Raw genomic sequence first — 15,226 nt, forward strand, 5'->3', positions numbered from 1 at the left:
AATTGAAATTGCTGCAAAAATGTTTAGGCTGAGTGCTTTGAGCTTTAAAAAGGTTTATTTTGTTCTGGTTATATGTTTACTACAGATGAAATGTAATGCTGTAGGATATAGTAGTTTTGTGAACTTTTGTTTTCAAAGTCACTGTTCATTTCACCCCATAGAGCGTCCCATTGAAGTCCTTGAACCTGTCAAGGATGTGTCAGCCAAGGAGAAGACTTCCACCACACTGTGCTGCAAGTTCTCTGCCCCACCAAAAGAAGTGCAGTGGTTTAAGGGTCAAACTGCTTTGGAGGCTTCTAGCAAGTACAGCATGAAGCAAAAGGACGCCAATGTGCAGCTGATTATACAAGCTTTGAGTGCAGAGGACTCTGGAGAGTATCGCTGTCAGGTCGGGGTCTGTGAGAGCAAAGCCGTTCTCAAAGTAGAAGGTAAAGTCATAAAGAAGGCATTCGAAGCATGTTGTTTCAAATTGCATTCCCTTTATACATCCAGCCCGCTAGGGTTAGGGTTGCTTGTAAGAGGCTTTGACTACACCAAAAAGGCATTATATAGGTGCTGTTGGTTCCACTCTGATAAAACATTTTTTACACTTGATATAGTGCGTAAAATCCAGATCACCAAACATCTGACAGATGTTGAGGTGGATGAAGATGGTGATGCTGTGTTCACCTGTGAGGTTAACTATGCTGATGAAGAAGTCCAATGGACGCTCAATGACAAGCTGCTGTTCAACAATGAAGTCAATACCATCACCCATGTGGATAAGACCCATACACTCTCTCTCAAGAACCTAGCACCTGAGGATGGTGGGAAGGTGTCATTCAGCGTAAGGGATGTAAAAGAAACAGTATGCTTGAAGGTCAAAGGTGAGGTCACATGACAATGTCTAAATAAAACAGAAAAGCTGAATGTGAAAGAGGAAGACATTTTTTAACAGATTTTGGTTTGATGCACTTTTTTATTTATTGACATTCAGAAAAGAAAGCTGTATTCCTGAAGTTGCTAGATGATGTAGTTGCAGAGGAGAAGGGAACAGTGACCCTTAAGTGTGAAGCCTCAAAGCCCAGAGTGGCCCCTGTGTGGTGCAAAGATGGTACAGTCTTGTCTGCAGGCAAAAAATACGAGCTCCTCCATGATGGTAAGTCCTTGGGACTGACTATCCACGACGTCATGCAAGCTGACGCTGGGGAGTACAGCTGTGATCTTGGCACGGACCTCTCCAAGTCCAAGGTCACTGTTAGAGGTATGTCAACAAACTATGGAAATACTGTTGTGCTATAGTGACACTGTAGTGTCATTTATTGTGTTTTTTACATGTATGTTTTTATGGAAACAGATGAAGATTAAGTTTTTGTTTTTTTCCCAATAATGCCTGTGTTGTTGACCCCAGATATCCACATCGGGATAACCAAGCGTCTTAAGTCGATAGAGGCCAAAGCAGGTGAAAACTGCACATTTGAGTGTATATTGTCCCGGGAAAGCTCAGAGCAGTGCTCCTGGAGCTTAAAAGGCCAACCTGTCACTGATGGAGGCCGTTTCCAGATAAGCAGCAAAGGGCGCAAGTATACCTTAACAATTAAATCAGTCTCAGCTTCTGATTCTGGTGAGGTGGTCTTCACTCTCAAAGATTTGAGCTCAAAGGCAACACTTTCTATTGAGGGTGAGTAAGCGGCGTGTGCAATAAAAACAAGAGCAATGAATTTGAATCAAGTTTTAACACAAATCCGGTTTTGCTTAATCAAGGCGTATCTTATTTTTTGGGGGTAGGTGAAGTTCCTACCATATCTAAAGAGCTTCAGGGTGTTAGTGCCAAAATTGGTGAAGATGCCGTATTCTCCTGTGAGCTTTCTCAATGTGGCCTGGAAGTGAAGTGGTCCAAGGATGGCAAGTCTATCAGAAAGAGCCAAAAATATGAAATCAGTCAGGAGCAGATGCTCATAAAGTTGACTATCCACAACGTCACTGACAAAGACTCTGGAGAATACAGCTGCGAGGTCACCGGTGGTCCAACCTCCAAGGCTAAACTGGAGATCAAAGGTAAAGGATTTTACACCTAATGGTTTTGCATTGACATATTTTTTTAAAAATATACAACAGGGGAAATCCCATACTCCTAAAAAGGAGAAATATATTTACCTTAGTGTTTCATTCCCTCTGTAGAACTGGCCAACAAATTCATTTGTGAGCTAAAGGATGCCACGGCAGAAGAGAATAGTGCTGTATTCTTTGAATGTGAAACCGCCCATCCTGCCTCTAAAGTCACCTGGCTGAAAGGAACAAAGGAGATCAAGGCTGGAGGAAGGTATGAGCTGACGCAGAAGGGAACCGTCCTCATCCTCAACATTAAGGATCTAGAGAAGAGTGACAGCGAGGTATACACCTGTGACATTGGCTCTACAAAGAGTACAGCCAAATTGACAGTGAAAGGTAAGAACCTTGGTGTTTATTGCAATGTATTAGCCTAGCTTGAAAATAATGCCTTGAAGGCTGAGAATCTTATTTTTTTAGATGGACAGATCCCAGATGCTTACAGTTTAGATTGCTTTTATAAATTCATTATTAATTCAATCTGACAGTCAAATTTTCGTTGAATATGAACACGAAAGTCAGAGGTAATGTAGGAAGGCAAGCTTTACCTAAGTAAAGAAAATCTTTGAAAATCTTTCTGGTAAGTACAGCATATGTGTTGTATAGTTTCTTTCTGCCTTTTTGCATTTAACTTTTGGGTTTCTCTGTGGCGATGTTACTACCAGGTATTTTGCTGATGGTCTCATACATTGTTGTCTGCAGAAGATCACCTTAGTTCAGAGTAATGACACTTTTATATTATACTTTCACAATTATGTTTGTACTCTACATGTCATTTAGATTTCTAGCAAGAAAGTTTAATGGAAATATGGTTAAATAGTCTTTTTTATATATGTGCTGGAATTGTTGTTACTTGTGCTTCTTATTACAACAATTGATGTGATAGAATATATTTGTACTTTGTGCCCGGTGTCGGTGTGGCCATTGTGTGCACATGTGGCATGTGCACATATATAATAATGTACCATTAGAATCCTTGTCTTATTTATTTTAAGATTTTATGAAGAACCCATTGAGATTTCCAGTTGATGTCTATCAAGCTTTCTGTAGAATTGTCAAATTTTAGAAATGGCACATCAGCATTTGTGTTTTGTGTTGGTTTGTAAGGTTTAGTCTTTGTATATATATCATATTTTTATTCACGTAGTCCTGGTACAATGGATGTATTGGAATTGATTTTTTGTTGGTATATTTCTGTGATTATAGACAATTTTGACCACCAAGAATGATGTAAAGATATACATTAATAGCCTAATCCCATCCTGATACAAAATAACACCGAACATCGGCTTATCATAACTTCCTTGTCATGCCTTCATCATTTCATCCCAATGATCCGCCATCCTGTCTTTTGGACGTTAAAACTATGAAGAATTTTAATTATATGATGCTTGTTCGTTCTCCAGTGGTGCCTGCCAGGTTCAAGGGGCAGATGAAGAACCAGCAGGTTACCGAAGCCGGGAAAGTTTTACTTTCCTGCGAGCTCTCAAAACCTGGCTGCCAAGTGCAATGGAAGAAGGGAACTGAAAATGTGAAACAAGGGGGAAGATATCAGATAACGCAGAGGGACACCATGTTTGAGCTACAGATTTCAGATGTAGTTACTGAGGACAGTGGAGAATATTCATGTGAATGTGGAAACGAGAAAACAACAGCAAGTGTTGTTGTCAGTGGTATGGATAAAGCTTATTCATTGCAAGCAATACACTGAAATGTCAACGTATATGTTGTCAACTAACTTGATCAATATGTAGGGTAATAATTGTACACCTTTGATTTATCATACAATTACACTTCAGCATTACCGGCTGTCTTCAAACGTGAGTTACAAAGCCAAGAGTGTGAAGAAGGAGACAGTCTTACTCTTCACTGTGAACTCTCAAAATCTGGGGTTCCACTAGTTTGGAAGAAAGGAACGCAGGTACTTCATTCTGGGGAAAAGTACCTTATAAAGCAAGATGCAGCTACTTTTGAGTTGAAGATTGCTGACCTCAAATCTGAAGATGCTGGACAATACACATGTTTGTGTGGGGACAGAAAGACTACGGCAAACATTAAGATCAACGGTATGAAGTTCATTCAGTCTTATATATGTGAATCTCTGCTTTTTACATGTTCACTTTTTACTGAGTAAAAAGACTTTTTACTGAGTAAAAAGACTTTTTATTTTATATTTTTACATTTACTGGTTAGTTACCTGAAGGGAACGTTTATAGAGAGATTTTGTAAGATTTACTACTACAAAAATTTCCCAATCTTGTCTTGTAAGATGTTCTGTCTTATCTCGTCTCCTGTTGTCTTTGGGAGGTTTGTGAATGGTGTGCTTTTAAATTGTGTCCAGAGTGCACTATACTAACAAACTGTTACAACGCCAATTGCTTCTTAGCTCTACCCCTGATCTTCAAACGAGAACTACAAAACCAGGAGTGTCAAGAAATGGACAGTGTTACTCTTCAATGTGAGCTTTCCAAACAAGGAGTGCCTGTGGTTTGGAGGAAAGGAACACAGGTGATCCATTCCGGAGAGAAATACCACATCAAGCAAGTTGGGTCTACTTTCGAGCTGAAGATCACTGATGTCAACCCTGAAGATGCTGGAGTCTATAGTTGTAATTGTGGGATTAACAAGACCTCATCTACCATTACCGTCAATGGTAGGAATGATGTACAGAATGTAAACACCATCATGACACCCGTTTTATATTTTATGCATTTCTTATTTGAATAGTGATTGTTTATGGAATTACTTTAACACAGTCTTCCACTGTGCCGTGAAGTTATTTTTGATCAGGAGTTTTTCTTATACTAATGGTAAAATTTTGTTTTGCTCAATTGGTAGGGCTCACAACTGGAATACATATTATTTTGTTAAGATTGGAAAGACTTCTCTTCTGTCCAGTTCTTTAATATATTCTTGAGTTGTTTGTGTAATATGGTTCCAACATTTCTTCATGGTTCCTTAGCATTACCAGTGGTCTTCACACATGAGCTTCAGAACCTAGAGTGTGATGAAGGAGGCAGTGCTACTCTGTCTTGCGAGCTTTCCAAACCTGGCATCTCTGTGCAGTGGAAAAAAGGAAGCCATGTTATCCAGTCTGGAGGAAAGTACATCATCAGGCAGATTGCCTCAAAGGTGGAGCTGAAGATCACTGATCTCAAATGTGAAGATGAAGGAGACTACACCTGTGTGTGTGGTGATAAGACAACCACAGCTAATATGAAGATCAAGGGTATGAATCTTTCTTAATCTTTCTGGTAGTTATTAACCATTCTTTCCTAACTGCACTATTCTGACAAAAAAAAGTGTTACACATTTGAATATTATTGTTTGTTTGGTGTTGGTGAATATTAATGTTGCATTTGTTATGTTAGGTTTTCACTGATATCCTACAGTATATTTGAAATGCCCAAAAAATTTAGTTGTTCATCGTGTAGAGCAAAATTACGCTCTTGCAGATGACATGCCAAAGCAGAAAACCATAACTGCAGATGTTGTTAATGGGGAACAGAATAATTTTGTAAATTATTAAATATAACTTTTAGATTATTTGTTGTATCCTGCTGTGGCTCCACCTGCTGTGCAGTTATGCCATAGTCTGACAGACATCTGTTTTGGTATTGCCTCAAACTTGTCTTCTTTGCGGTCTGCCTAGTTTGTGTTCTCTTCAGTTTAGTGCAGTTCATTTGTGAAACAGAGATATAGATTTAAGGCTTCAGCTCTTGTCTGACTTCAGTCACAATTCTGTCTTTGCTTTGTTTTCTTGGTCAGCAGCTTGAATCCTTCTTGCTTGGACATGCTAAACTGTCTGGAATCAGTCAGTTTTGGGGGGCTTTCATTTAGTTGTTTTCATTCATAAGTTGTAATCCAAGACGTCTGCTTGTTCTGCATTTGCCATTATTGTCTGACATGGGCTTTGCTATTTGTGCTGTAAGATCTTTATGGTTTTAGCCAAAGTCTCCAATTTACATGAAAGTGTAAAAGTTCTAAAGTTCCTCAGTTCTACCGCTGCCCCTGAAACAAACCTCCATAAACAGAAGAGAGAGAAACAGGCAGAGCTCAGTGGTATGAAACTGTTGCGCATTTCTTGTCTGTCGTGCAGCACCTTTATGTGCAATTGAAAATGTGAATCCCACTCAAAATGTTCAGTAATGCATTCTTGTGATTGGAGCGGCATGTGGCCACGCATTCGCTTTTGCATTATAACCGCATTTTTATTTGAATCTTTTGTTGTGGTGTGTCTTAAATTTTGATGATAATCATTACTTTTCTACATTTAAACTTCTTGCCTGTGCATTATTGCTCCTTTTGGATATTGTTAGCGACGGGGAGTTTTTTCTTTTTACAATTTCCAGAACTATTGCTCCTACATTTTGCTACAGAACAATCTTAAGCGAAGTAGCTGCTTCTGTTTTATGTTTTAAATAAGTCACTATTTAGATAACTAAGGAAACATGAAGCACATGTTGCTAACATGATATTGTTGGCTTTTCTCTCATATATACTTTTTTTACTTGAAAATTAGTAGCCAAATGTTTTTTTTTTTTCTCTTGCAGCTTTATCTGCACCACTGCTTGTTTCAGTGTCATACTTGGTGAATATTTAGATGATTTACTCTATTTAGAGTGTTATCTGTTTCCCACATTGTATTTGCTGATGTCAGAGGTGAAGAGGGTGAGAGTGGATGACGGTTGTAAGGAAGAGATTACTAGCTTGCATTACATGATATTTATCTTTGTTAGTGTCCTTGGTTTAGTGAAAGTAGCTGGTTTGGGAAGAGCAGCACTGATGCTTTACATTACCAAATGTGATGGTCACTTCCACAACATTGAATATCATGGATATACAACATAAATAGTGTCCTCTTGCTTTGATTTTTCAGAATTAATTGCATAACATTATTTCATTATTTCAAGTCTAGACTGTTGGTGGCATTGTAACTTAAATGTGATTGGAGGTGTTGGTCATTTTTTTGTGAACTGGTTTTTAATTGCATCCTCCAACTGCAGCCTGTGGGATTTTTCTGTCAGTATCATTTCACTCTGCTATTTGTCTGAGTATTATTCTTTACCTTTGCATTTTTCATAATTTTTAATTTAAAATCTTTTTTTTGGTCTGTTTTGTGTCTCTATATTTAACACAGAGACGTTTTGTGTCTCTATATTTAACACAGAGCCGTTTTTAGCAGTTCGAAATAATAAAAAAAGTTATCCTGTTTATGGATGTAAACTGATGCAGACATTAACATTCTTGACTACTTTAACACATCGGGCCCTATCCTGCACCCGGCGCAAATGACTTTGTACAGTGACGCATGTATCATTCCTATTTTGCACCCGCGCAAAGCGGACTTTTCCCTCCACAGACACACGTCGGTTAACTAAGAAATACACTTGCGCTCCGTGGGGCGGTTCAGCGCAAAGAGGAGGCGTGTTCCGGCGCAAACTTTCCCTCATGCTATTTTGCTGTTCTATAAAACAATTGCGCCACTGACCAGAAAAAAACCTAGTCTAAAGTCAGTGGCGTGTTGCGCGTTGTGCATTATGCTATTTTAAGGGCGCATGCTTGGCCATAATCAATGTAGCGTGTGCACAACGCGCATACACTTTGATTCTCTCTTCTAAGCAGCAGTTTTCATTTTTGCAAAACATACATTATTATGATAGATAGATAGATAGATAGATAGATAGATAGATAGATAGATAGATAGATAGATAGATAGATAGATAGATAGATAGATAGATAGATAGATAGATAGATAGATAGATAGATAGATAGATAGATAGATAGATAGATAGATAGATAGATAGACAATTTATTATAAAAGCATACATGTAGCTTACACATTTACCCAAATTATCATACGCCTGTTTAACAGAAGTTAATTTGCGTGGGTTTCTCCATCCCCAATGTCACTTCTCTGTGTTTTACGGCCCTGACGAGAACGTTGCTCTCCTCGGCTGTGAACCACTCCTGCGCCTGGCAAATCCGCCGTTATAATAGGAATCCGCTTTAGAACAAGCGCACCTGCTCTTAAAGGGAATGGGAGATGACGCTCTGATTGGTTTATTTCACGTTACGCCCAAACCACACCTATGAATAATGAAGCTACTTCAGACCAACCCCTTTTAGATTTGCGCCAGGCACAAGAGGCATTTATCCCGCCAGGAAAATAGCAACAGCGCCGGGATCCGCCCACAAAGTTACTTGCGCTTTGCGCTTTGACACTTGCGTTTCAGATCGTTAAAATAGGGCCCATCATGTCACCAGTCTTGATGTGGATGTTTTATTTATTATTTTTGAAAGATCACATCTAGATTGCTTTAAATGACCATGTGTACCTGTGCAGTGTTTCCCTTTAGATAGTCTTAAATTTTTTTAATTATCACTTTTTTTTAAACCGTTTTTGTGTTGACAAAGAAGACTAGATGGCATTCTTATTCAACTTATATACATTACTGATTTGATGGTGTGTTCTTCAACTTTCCTGAATTAGGTGTAATATTTATAAAGCATTTGCCTGTACAGATTTTGTTTTATTATAGAATAGTGTAAAAATGACTTCAGCTGTAAATTCAGAAATACTCAAGAAGTGCTTACCTCAACAGCTCGCCCAGTTCAGTTTACGCAAGAACTCTTAAACCAAGCGTGTGATGAAGATGACAGTGTTACTCTGCACTGTGAACTCTCAAAAACTGGAGTTCCTGTGATTTGGAGGAAAGGAACACATGTGATCCATTCTGGAGGGAAGTACCTCATCAAACAAGTTGGGGCTACTGTTGAGTTGAAGATCATTGATGTTAAACCTGAAGATGCTGGAGACTATGCTTGTGATTGCGGAGACAGCATCACCACCGCTAACATCAAAGTCAATGGTAGGACTGAGCTTTTATTTGAACCCTCTTCAACGATGAATAAGCTTCCTATTTTCTGATCTACATAGCTGTCCTTCAATAATGTCTTCATTTATGGTAGAGTAGGGTAAAGTACTGTGTATTGGCTTGTCAGGTGCAATAAGTTGTTTGTCTAGTTTATAGTTTTCCCATTTTCATAATGGTGGCTGTTTTCATCAAAAAATCTTACAAGGTGGTAAAAATATAAGTTCAGCAATTGCAGAAGAAAGTTTTGCATCTATCAGTGACAGGATTTTTTTTTTTAATGAAAAGTGTAAATTAATCTCACAAGATCATGTTCATAGTTCAACTACTTTGCCTGACTTCTTCAGCACTACCAGTGGTCTTCAAAGATGAGCTACAGAATCAAGAGATTCAAGAGAAGGACAGTGTTATTTTGCACTGTAAACTCTCAAAACCTGGAGTTCCTGTGATTTGGAGGAAAGGAACTCAGGTGATCCACTCTGGAGGAAAGTATCTCATCAAACAAGTTGGTTCTACTGTTGAACTGAAGATCACTGATGTCAAACCTGAAGATTCTGGAGACTATGTTTGTGATTGCGGAGACGGCATGACAACTGCCAACATCAAGGTTAATGGTATGAAAAGACCAACTGCTTCAAGAATATTTACAACATTTTAATGCATCTTTGAAATGCATGCTCACATTCATTCTTTGGATATGAAGTGTGAACGATTCCACCATTTATCAAGTTAAGGTCAAAAAAGAAATGGATTTAATTTTAAGTATTGTTTGGAACGCTGCATTTTTGTTGTCAATATCTTCTCTGGAAAATATTTATATTTACATCATCTGTATGTCTGGAACTAAATATCTGGCATCTCATACCAATCTTTGAATTGTCAGCTCTTCCAGCCATCTTCACAAAAGAGATGCAGAACCAGACAGCCATTGAAGGAGAGAGCATCATCTTCCAATGTGAGCTCTCCAAACCTGCAGTTCCTGTGGTTTGGAGGAAAGGAACTCAGGTGATCCACTCTGGGGGAAAGTATCTCATCAAACAAGTTGGCTCTACTGTTGAGCTGAAGATCACTGATGTCAAACCTGAAGATACTGGCGACTATGCTTGTGATTGTGGAGACAGCATTACAACTGCCAATGTCAAGGTTAACGGTAGGAGAAGACCAACTGCTCCATGAATTTTTCCATCATTCTAATCCATCTTTGAAATGCATTATCACTCTCACCCTGTGTTCATGAAGTGTGAATGATTCCACAGTTTGTTATGAAGATAAAGCTAAGGAAAGAAACTTAATTGTAACCTGTACTTTAAGGCCTTTGTGTTGTCTTGGTCTTACTTGTCTGGAAAATAATTGCATCATATGCCACTCTTTGAATTGTCAGCACTTCCAGCCATCTTCACACAAGCACTGAAGAACCAGACAGCTGTTGAGGGAGAGAGCATCCGCTTCCAGTGTGAACTCTCCAAAGCAGACATTCCAGTTGAGTGGCGAAGGGGTGAAATTGGTCTATGCCCCTGTGCTAAATATGAATTTAAGCAAGATGGTCACCATGCACAACTTGTCATAAATTACCTTGAACCTGAAGACTCTGGTGACTATATTTGTGATACCGGAGATCGCCAAAGCACTGCATATTTGGAAGTCAAGGGTAGGCTTGGATTGAACCCTTGGTCTAATAAAAGTAATCATATTCCTGTTTCAATTGAAGCCATTTCTTCTGATGACTTTGAAACACTTGTTTACTCGCTTTTTGCAGCACTGCCAGTTCTTATCAAGTCATCACTGAAAGATTTGGATACTGAGGCTGGGGAAAATGCAGTGTTTCGATGCGAACTTGCGAAACCTGGAGCCAAAGTCATCTGGAGGAAAGACAAGAGTGTAATAGAAGCAAGCAACAAATGTCAGCTGAAGCAAGATGGAGCTGTTGCTGAGCTTATTATTTACAAGCTACAGGGAGGAGACTCTGGAGAATACTCGTGTGAGACAGAACATGATCGGACATCTGCCAAACTCACCGTGAAGGGTAGGAATCACCTGATAAAAGTCCTCATCTCTCCTAACTTGACCTCATCATTCTATTTTGATGATCACACATCTACTCCATACCATCCTCAATACTACACCATCCATCCTCTCTTATGATATGCTTCACTTCACTTCTTCCCAGATCACTTTAAGCACCTACTCTGTGCACGTGATTTTGCACTTTAAATTGAACCTTTCTCCAATGCACTCCCACTTACGAGTTTTTTGCGATTAACATAACGTTATACACTTTTCCCTTTGCAATTTAACCTTTTTTATTTAAAGGATAGCTATCTTGTTTTGGTTGTTACATCGATACAGAGGTAGTTTATTCATCTATCTTTTGGCCTATTGACTACTCCTGATATTTTTACATTTAGAATAAATTTGTCTTGAAGTTGCTTGTTGCTTTCTTTGCAAAATGAAACCTGAATTTGCTTTCAGAACCTGAAATCACAATCTTAACTGGCTTGAAGAGCTGCATTGTCAATGAAGGCGAGGACGTTCATTTCGAATGCCTTGTCTCTCATGATAATGCACTCATTGTTCAGTGGACACTGCAAGACGTCCCACTACAGAACAATGAGATAAATGAAATCCGAATGAAAGGCAAAAGGCACACACTCACACTAAGAAGTGTCACCCAGAAAGACTCTGGCACGGTGTCCTTCCATGTGGGTGCCCACACTTCTTTTGCTTGTCTAACAGTCAGAGGTAAAACTGAAGAACTTTTTGGATGTATTTATTTTTACTCCTTGAATGATCACAGTGGGTTTCAAACACATGCACTGTTGTGCACGTGTTTAGTGTGTCTGATCATCCTATATCCATATATATATTCAATACATTCCACATGTAATATATCTTGCATTTGTCTTTGTTTGATGCATGCTTTAATGCATCATATTGCAAAAATAAAGTGACCAGCTACTTTTTATGCATGTATGTTTTGTCTTCAATTGTCAAATATGTCTTATCTTGACCATTGCTTGTTAGTATGTTGAGTTTTGGATATTACATTTAGAAGGTTGACTATTTAATCGTTAATGATTAATTTGATCTATAACAGAAATGCTGCAAAAAGCATTCCAAAGTTAGGCTTACTTTTGTACCTGGCTGAGAAATTGCAAAGGAAATTTGTTAACACCTCATAATCTTCAGGTTTAGGGTGTTGCACATGTCTTAGAATGTGTTCTATGTATCACTGTTTCCCGCCAGAAATCCCCGTGCTGTCATTTTCGAAGGAGTTGACAAGCCAGGAAGTCACAGAGGGAGGCAGTGCCTCATTATGCTGTGAAACTTCAATCCCTGGTGCCAATGTGACCTGGAAGAAGGGCACTCAGTTCCTATCTGATGGAAAGAAATATTCCATAAAGAGGGATGGCACAATCCAAACCTTGGAGATCCTTAAGCTATCAGTGGAAGATGGTGGCGAGTACATATGCGAAGCAGGAGACAAACGAAGCAAAGCCACATTAACTGTCAAAGGTAACTAATGAGGATAGCATGATGCTATGTTTATGATAATAAACTACACTTTGGAGGATTAATACATCCTCTTACATTCTCATTCACTTCTAGTAAATAAAAAAGTACTAAAAGATAAATAAGTAAAAGATATACCCCCGGTTTCAGAGACAAGGCTTAAGCCAAGTACTAGACCACAATGCATATCTGAGCTGTTTTAACTGAAAGCAACTTCCACTGGCATATCTAAAAAATGTCAGTGCCATTGTTTTTTCTCAAGATGCACAATAGTAATGTTTTTTTCTGAGGCACGTTTATAAAAGCTACTTCAATGTTCTAAATGATCTAAAGCCTAATCCAGGCTTAATCTAAGCCCTATCTGTGAAACCAGGCCATAAGTACAAGTCAGTGGTGGAAAAATTACCTCATTCGACTTTTTGGAAGATCCTCAATAGTCCCTTTCATCACGTTCCTTCCCAGAATGTGTTAAAATCACACGAGAATTAAAGGATGTGACTGTGATAACAGGCGAGGATGCTAACTTCAAGTGTGAGGTGTCCCAAACAGGGGTTACGAATGTTGAGTGGTGGCTCGGCTCCAACCACCTTCAAAACAATGACTTAAATCAAATCAGCACCCAAGGAAGGGAACACAGCCTAGTGCTGAAAATGGTCACACCCGATGATTCAGGTGATGTAGCCTTTGTGGTTGGCCCTGAGAAGAGTGTTGCCTACTTGATGGTGCAGGAGAAACCCAAAGGTAAAAGACCCTTATGGCTAACAGTGTTCATTGGTGGTAAGCAATCATCTGTCTGTCATTAGGTAGTAGCTGCATTCATTTTGCGCAATCATAACAAAAGGCTTCTAGCTGCTTTTCCATCTGCTTTGGCCATTCTACATCTACACTCCAAAACGGTGTAGTTTTCATCCATTTTTGGTTCATTATTCCCTTTTTATTATTTAGACATCTACGCTGTCTTTTCTCCAATTCCTATCCATAATTGTTAAAGCATGAGTTTCTCACTCAGTAAAGAATTTTTAGTGTATCACTGTATCTGTTCAATGGCTTAAAGTGTCTAAGTTTCAGAGTCTTCAGGTAGACAATATGATGTGACAGCACTTGGGTTTGGGTTTCTCCTGTCCATAGTCGTATTCTTAGAGAAGCCTCTGGACTTGACTGCCAAAGAGGGTCAAACAGTCACACTGTCCTGCATGACTTCCGACCCTGAGGCCTCTGTCACCTGGTACAAAGATCAGGAGATGATAAAGGCAGGGGGCAGGTATCTGCTCTACAAGGATAGAGCCGTCCATCAGCTCCGCATCCTTAGGGTGGAGGAAGGGGATGCAGGGGTGTATACATGCAAAACCAAAGATGCAGAAAGCTGCGCCACCCTTACTGTAAAAGGTAAACGGGTTTGTAGGCCTGTGACTTTATTTGTTTTAATTTATCAACATGCCTGTTGACTATGAAAGTGAACACAAACAGATTCCAAGAAGAATTGTGTTCCAACTTATGTTCTAGTTTCCTTTCTCTTTGTATCTGGCTCTCTTGTGGAACAAAGAAGATTTTGATTCCTTCACAGATATTGGCAGCCTTTTTAAAATCTGACAATTACATTCTTTCAACTTCTTTTCTCATCCATCATCAGGTCAACCTGCATACTTCCAGAAGGAGTTAGAGAACCAGAATGCAATAGAGGGAGATAGTATCACATTGCGCTGTGAACTTTCTAAACTAGTTAAAAGTGTAGAGTGGAGAAAGGGTGGAGTGGTGCTCCAACCCAGTAAGAAATTTGAGATGAAACAGGAAGGATGTGTGCTGGAGCTCCATGTCCATGATCTGGAACCAGAGGACAATGGCTACTACACTTGTGATGCTGGAGACCAGTTGACCACAGCATCAGTCACACTGCAAGGTATCAAATAACACTCTTAAGTCAATTGCATAATGCATTTTAGTTTTAGTAAATTTATAGATGAAACAGACAGAATTATCTCATACATGTTGGAGGTTATTTAAAATCTGTAGCTTTTTGAATATGCCCTTATGTCTTTATAAAGTTTGCATTATGTTTATGAAGTATAGGCTACTCAATGTATGCGTATTTTTAGACACTGGTGATCTAAGGGTTTCTGTGTCTGGTCTCTGCAGAGGTTGAGGTCCTCATAGTGTCGGGTATAAAGAATACAGATGTGTTTGTGGGCGAACAGGCAATTTTCTCCTCCCAGCTCTCTCGCCGTGCCAAAGGCAGAGTTCAGTGGTGGCTAGATGGCACTCGTTTGGAGAACAGTACCTTCAGTGAAATAAGTGTGGGTGAAGACCATGTCCACACTCTCACCCTAAGGAACCTTTCTCCCAATGATTCGGGTACAGTCCTGTTCAAAACAGGTGGCCTGTCATCCTCCGCCAAACTGTTAGTGAAAGGTACCAAACGGGGTGAAGGGGCCTAGTAGCACTTGGCAGAGCGATTTAAAGGCTTAAAATTAAACGAATAGCACTGGACTAATTTTGTGTCCATGAATTTCCTAAATCTAAAAGTCAGTTACTCATTCTTTGAAGCATTTGGGTTGCCTTTTTTTCTTTTTTTTTGGTTTTTACCTTTCTTGATTTTTATAACAGTTATAGTCGGACCATGAATCTTGAATTTTGTCACAATCTGTCCTTTAAGTAGTTGATTACTGTTCTTTGATATATGCTGCAGACTCGTATTACTGAAAATTACTTAATAATAATACTATTCCAAAGTATTTTTACACAGACTACACTGGAGA

At 39.1% G+C, this 15,226-nt stretch overlaps 1 protein-coding gene across 20 annotated transcripts in view; it reads left to right on the plus strand.

Annotated features, from left to right (window-relative positions):
* LOC130084143 (obscurin-like) overlaps positions 1–15,226 on the plus strand; it is a 54,449-nt gene that overhangs the window by 16,417 nt on the left and 22,806 nt on the right. For 10 of the 20 annotated variants that reach the window (XM_056249336.1, XM_056249337.1, XM_056249344.1 and 7 more), the window contains 21 exons: positions 162–428; positions 600–866; positions 977–1,243; positions 1,391–1,660; positions 1,768–2,037; positions 2,161–2,427; positions 3,495–3,761; positions 3,888–4,154; positions 4,475–4,741; positions 5,051–5,317; positions 8,694–8,960; positions 9,311–9,577; positions 9,847–10,113; positions 10,345–10,611; positions 10,720–10,986; positions 11,433–11,702; positions 12,207–12,476; positions 12,936–13,214; positions 13,602–13,859; positions 14,104–14,370; positions 14,607–14,879. In XM_056249336.1, the coding sequence (XP_056105311.1) occupies positions 162–428; positions 600–866; positions 977–1,243; positions 1,391–1,660; positions 1,768–2,037; positions 2,161–2,427; positions 3,495–3,761; positions 3,888–4,154; positions 4,475–4,741; positions 5,051–5,317; positions 8,694–8,960; positions 9,311–9,577; positions 9,847–10,113; positions 10,345–10,611; positions 10,720–10,986; positions 11,433–11,702; positions 12,207–12,476; positions 12,936–13,214; positions 13,602–13,859; positions 14,104–14,370; positions 14,607–14,879 (5,628 nt within the window). The remainder of the gene's footprint in view (positions 1–161; positions 429–599; positions 867–976; positions 1,244–1,390; positions 1,661–1,767; positions 2,038–2,160; positions 2,428–3,494; positions 3,762–3,887; positions 4,155–4,474; positions 4,742–5,050; positions 5,318–8,693; positions 8,961–9,310; positions 9,578–9,846; positions 10,114–10,344; positions 10,612–10,719; positions 10,987–11,432; positions 11,703–12,206; positions 12,477–12,935; positions 13,215–13,601; positions 13,860–14,103; positions 14,371–14,606; positions 14,880–15,226) is intronic. The other 10 variants (XM_056249341.1, XM_056249346.1, XM_056249340.1 and 7 more) reach the window with 9 other exon arrangements.

The sequence above is a fragment of the Rhinichthys klamathensis genome, unplaced genomic scaffold, assembly GCF_029890125.1.
Source record: "Rhinichthys klamathensis goyatoka isolate OS25496 unplaced genomic scaffold, OSU_Roscu_1.1 h1tg000059l_1, whole genome shotgun sequence".
NCBI lineage: Eukaryota > Metazoa > Chordata > Actinopteri > Cypriniformes > Leuciscidae > Rhinichthys > Rhinichthys klamathensis.